General features: G+C 40.6%; 1 protein-coding gene across 1 annotated transcript in view; it reads right to left on the bottom strand.

Annotated features, from left to right (window-relative positions):
- plpp6 (phospholipid phosphatase 6) overlaps positions 1 to 3,536 on the bottom strand; it is a 6,476-nt gene continuing 2,940 nt past the window's right edge. The window contains exon 2 of the mRNA XM_010792787.1: positions 1 to 2,547. Coding sequence (XP_010791089.1) covers positions 2,180 to 2,547 — 368 coding nt within the window. The 3' untranslated portion in view covers positions 1 to 2,179. The remainder of the gene's footprint in view (positions 2,548 to 3,536) is intronic.

The following is a 3,536-nucleotide window of genomic DNA, read 5'->3' as shown; positions in this document are numbered from 1 at the left end:
TATCGCAAATCGAATCGCAATATTTGTCAGAAAAATCGCAATTAGATTTTTTCCCAAAATCGTGCAGCCCTAGTTGCAGAGAACAGATATTCAAATGCACCATGGCAAGGCACCCTATATGTATACACTGTAGTTTCAATCGTCCTTTCATAATGCAGTAGCTTAAAACCCTTTGAACTGTGAACGCTGACAGCAGACCAGGTAATCGCTCAGCCAGTTTAACACCCTGGCTCACTCTAACTGGTTGCTAATATAAAACTATGTGCTGCCACGGTGCTGCTGGGAGACTGATGACGTACGAAGTTAGACATTCTGGTGGATTGTTTTTTAAAATGTATAATCCAATGAATAAATGTACCGTGGCCTAGTTTTTGAATGAATACAGTGCTTGCAAAGACAGTGTCTTTTATAGCGATTTCACAGTGAATTTTAGAAAGCTGTCATTTCATGTGGAGACTGTCACCTGCATTGACCTGTAGAGTCTTATTAAGTGCCCCTTGTTCCCTCACAAAGGTTTTAATCACGCTACACGACCTTCACTACTGTCAATCAAGGACAGAGCTATGCAAGCAGAGCTCAGGCACGCCACTGAATGGGTGTTTTCTTTTTTACATGCTGTGAAGACAAAAAAGAGGTGCGTTGTGAAATCAGAGCAACATCTTGAAAACATCTGCACATGTAGTGTCACTCATGGCTTAGTTTTGTAAATGTGTCTTTCATATGTTTTACCCCTAATCTAGTGATATCTGTGATTGCTTTAGGCCAAACTATAACAATAATTTTTCTACAGTTTAGCAGATTACGCTTCCCTTTGCAACGAAGATGTAAAGATATGGTATTTACTTTCTCACCACTCAATAGCCTCACTTTGAGACTTCCGGTGTATAGAGAAGAGGGTTCCCACACACTTACTTTGAATAATGTGTTGGAAAATGATGACATTTTTACCTTTACAGATCAGGCAAATGTTTTGTTTTTTTATCAAACAACAAACCTACCTCTAAAATGTTATCATTTTTGATTGATCAAAATAATGATTTTGCAAGAAATCCCAAGCCACATTTACATTTGTAATATTACCATTATACTCCGTGAAACGTAATCATGTAATAATGTTAATGTTATATCATATGGTAATTTGTGTATGTGATCCAGCAGAGTTGATTAGTAAACAGCAATACGTGATATGCTTTGGATGAGGTTAGTGATACAAGGAAACTTTCAGAGGAATAAGAGTGTGAGTCAATCAGTAAACTGGTGAGATTAAAGTGGTCCTATCAGATGTCATATAAAAGGGGAAATCAAAGTTTAGTTGGCTTTGTGGCAAAGTTGAGCTTGGCTGGAGGTGAACAAATTAATTAACTGTAAACTGCTGATTGAGTAAATGATATGGCTCATTTTAAGAGTAGCTCTACCATCTTACATCATTGTCCTGGAGAAAGAGATGAGGGCAGAGGGCCTTACATTGGAGCGATAACAGCAGGGGCTTTACGCCCGTTTGCACACTGTGAAATATATGTGAACAAAACCGTTTTTTAACATTATTTACAGTTTGTGTGCAGATTGAAAACTGCTGTGGCTCAGTGACAGGGCTCATTAGTTAGGATACTTCGCCATTCATCATTTACTTGTATTGCAGTTTTGAATCCATTTTGACTTCTCATTGCTGTTTGCTTCTGTATTAACTTAAAGGAAGATATATGTAAAAAGTATATTGCCATTCTTTTTCCAAAGCAGGGATTCATATTATTGTTGAACCTCTTTTCTGTGGCGTTCTTTATTGGGTATATCTTAAGTCAGATCAGCAAAGGGAAACCTCAGATTTAGATTAAAACTCCCTTCGAAACAAAAGCATGCTTTCAGTACATAATTTCCACTGAATCAGGTCAATTAAGGCGAGAAAGGTGGCCTTAGGTGGTCATCTGGACTCATCCGTCTCTCTTGCTTTTCTGGTTTAAAATCCTGTACTTTCCATTACAGGCATTGCAACCTGAAAAGGGATGGCTGACAGTGAACTTCTGAAGTGTCAGATAACAGCAAATCAAAAGGTGTGTTTGATAGCACGCTTCTTTTGTCAAGACAGTTTCTCTTATGCATCAGTCTGAAAAAGACAAAAAGTGTGCAGGTGCTCTGGTAATGAAGAATCAAACCACCATGTCTCCTCCTTCAATCCTTAGCATTAGGCCAACTGTCCCAGCAGGCCTTGCAGGGTTTGAGGTGAGAGCCACAGCATCTCTATAAGATTGTACTGGACATATCCCATCCAGAAGCCGAACATCACGTCAGTCACATTGTGTCTGCCTAGCAACACCCGGCTCAGGCCCACTAGGGCGGCCCACAGCACGACGAGGAACCTCAGAGGGGCGGCCAGCACCAGGTGAGCCAGCAGGAAGCGCCCACACATGGCGGCGCGCGTGGCATGGCCTGAAGGGAAGGAGAATCGGTCCACGGAAAAGGTGGCAAACATGTCCATGCGGTTATGGGCTGGTCGACGCCGGCGCACCACTGCCTTAACGATGGTGACCAGCACCAGGTCCAACAATAGGCCTGCAGGGGGGGGGGGAGGGAAGAGTGTGTTATAGCAACTGAGGAAACAACAATGTAGTCGCAATAACACAAAAAGCATTGGCAAACAGATATTAGACACTTTAATTCAATATAAAGAGAGGATATACTGTAACCCCAATGACAGCTGGTATCTTTCTTTCCTTGTTGTTGTGATGCAGGTCTATTTATTTTTTAAAGCACAAAGGAAACACTAAATAATGTGGTTTCTTTCATTGGGATAATATATACAAATATTACAACCAGGTTATAAAGTATTTTGGCTGCTTTGGGTGGTGAAAAACAGCAGCTTATATTAAGAAAGGCAACCCTTCCCTTGGCATACAGAACCTATTTAAAGTGATTTTTATTAGCATTTGCTTTATATTCTCCAGGTCTGCAGTGCTGAACCATTAATGCAACAGTCAGGTGGAAATAAGCCAATTGCTGCTGGGAGTCCAATGAGAGGATCTCAGAAAATGAATATGCAAGAGTATCATTTATTATTGATAACTACTCAATGAGCAAATAACTGCAGTTGTAAGAAGCTGTGTTTTATAATTAGAGAGGGCAGCTGGCTCAGGGACTGAACTGCAGCATGTGGTTTCCTTTACAAGTCAACACTTAGATTTGAAAGTATTTTGGCCATGCCAGAGTCCTGAAGAGACCCCCTCTTTTCACACATTTAATGATCTCAAAGTGGGCCTTTCTTTAAACTGACACGATATAAATGCACAAGCATGCCAATTAATAGCTGTTAAAACGGCCTTCTGGTTCAGACTGGTCTATCTTAATGCAGTTACAACGAATCAAAGGCTTTTACTTACTAACATTATGCATTCAGGAGGTTGGCTGGTAAATGGTAAATGGACTGTACTTATATAGCGCTTTATCCAGTCTTTAAGACCCCTCAAAGCGCTTTACATACTACATGTCATTCACCCATTCATACAGAGCAGTGTACCTTACTCTAGGACCTAACATTCACACAC

Source organism: Notothenia coriiceps, unplaced genomic scaffold (genome assembly GCF_000735185.1).
Source record: "Notothenia coriiceps isolate Sejong01 unplaced genomic scaffold, NC01 NC01_scaffold00036552, whole genome shotgun sequence".
Classification (NCBI taxonomy): domain Eukaryota; kingdom Metazoa; phylum Chordata; class Actinopteri; order Perciformes; family Nototheniidae; genus Notothenia; species Notothenia coriiceps.
Note: the sequence above shows the minus strand (reverse complement) of the source record. Positions and strands in the feature narration are given on the sequence as shown.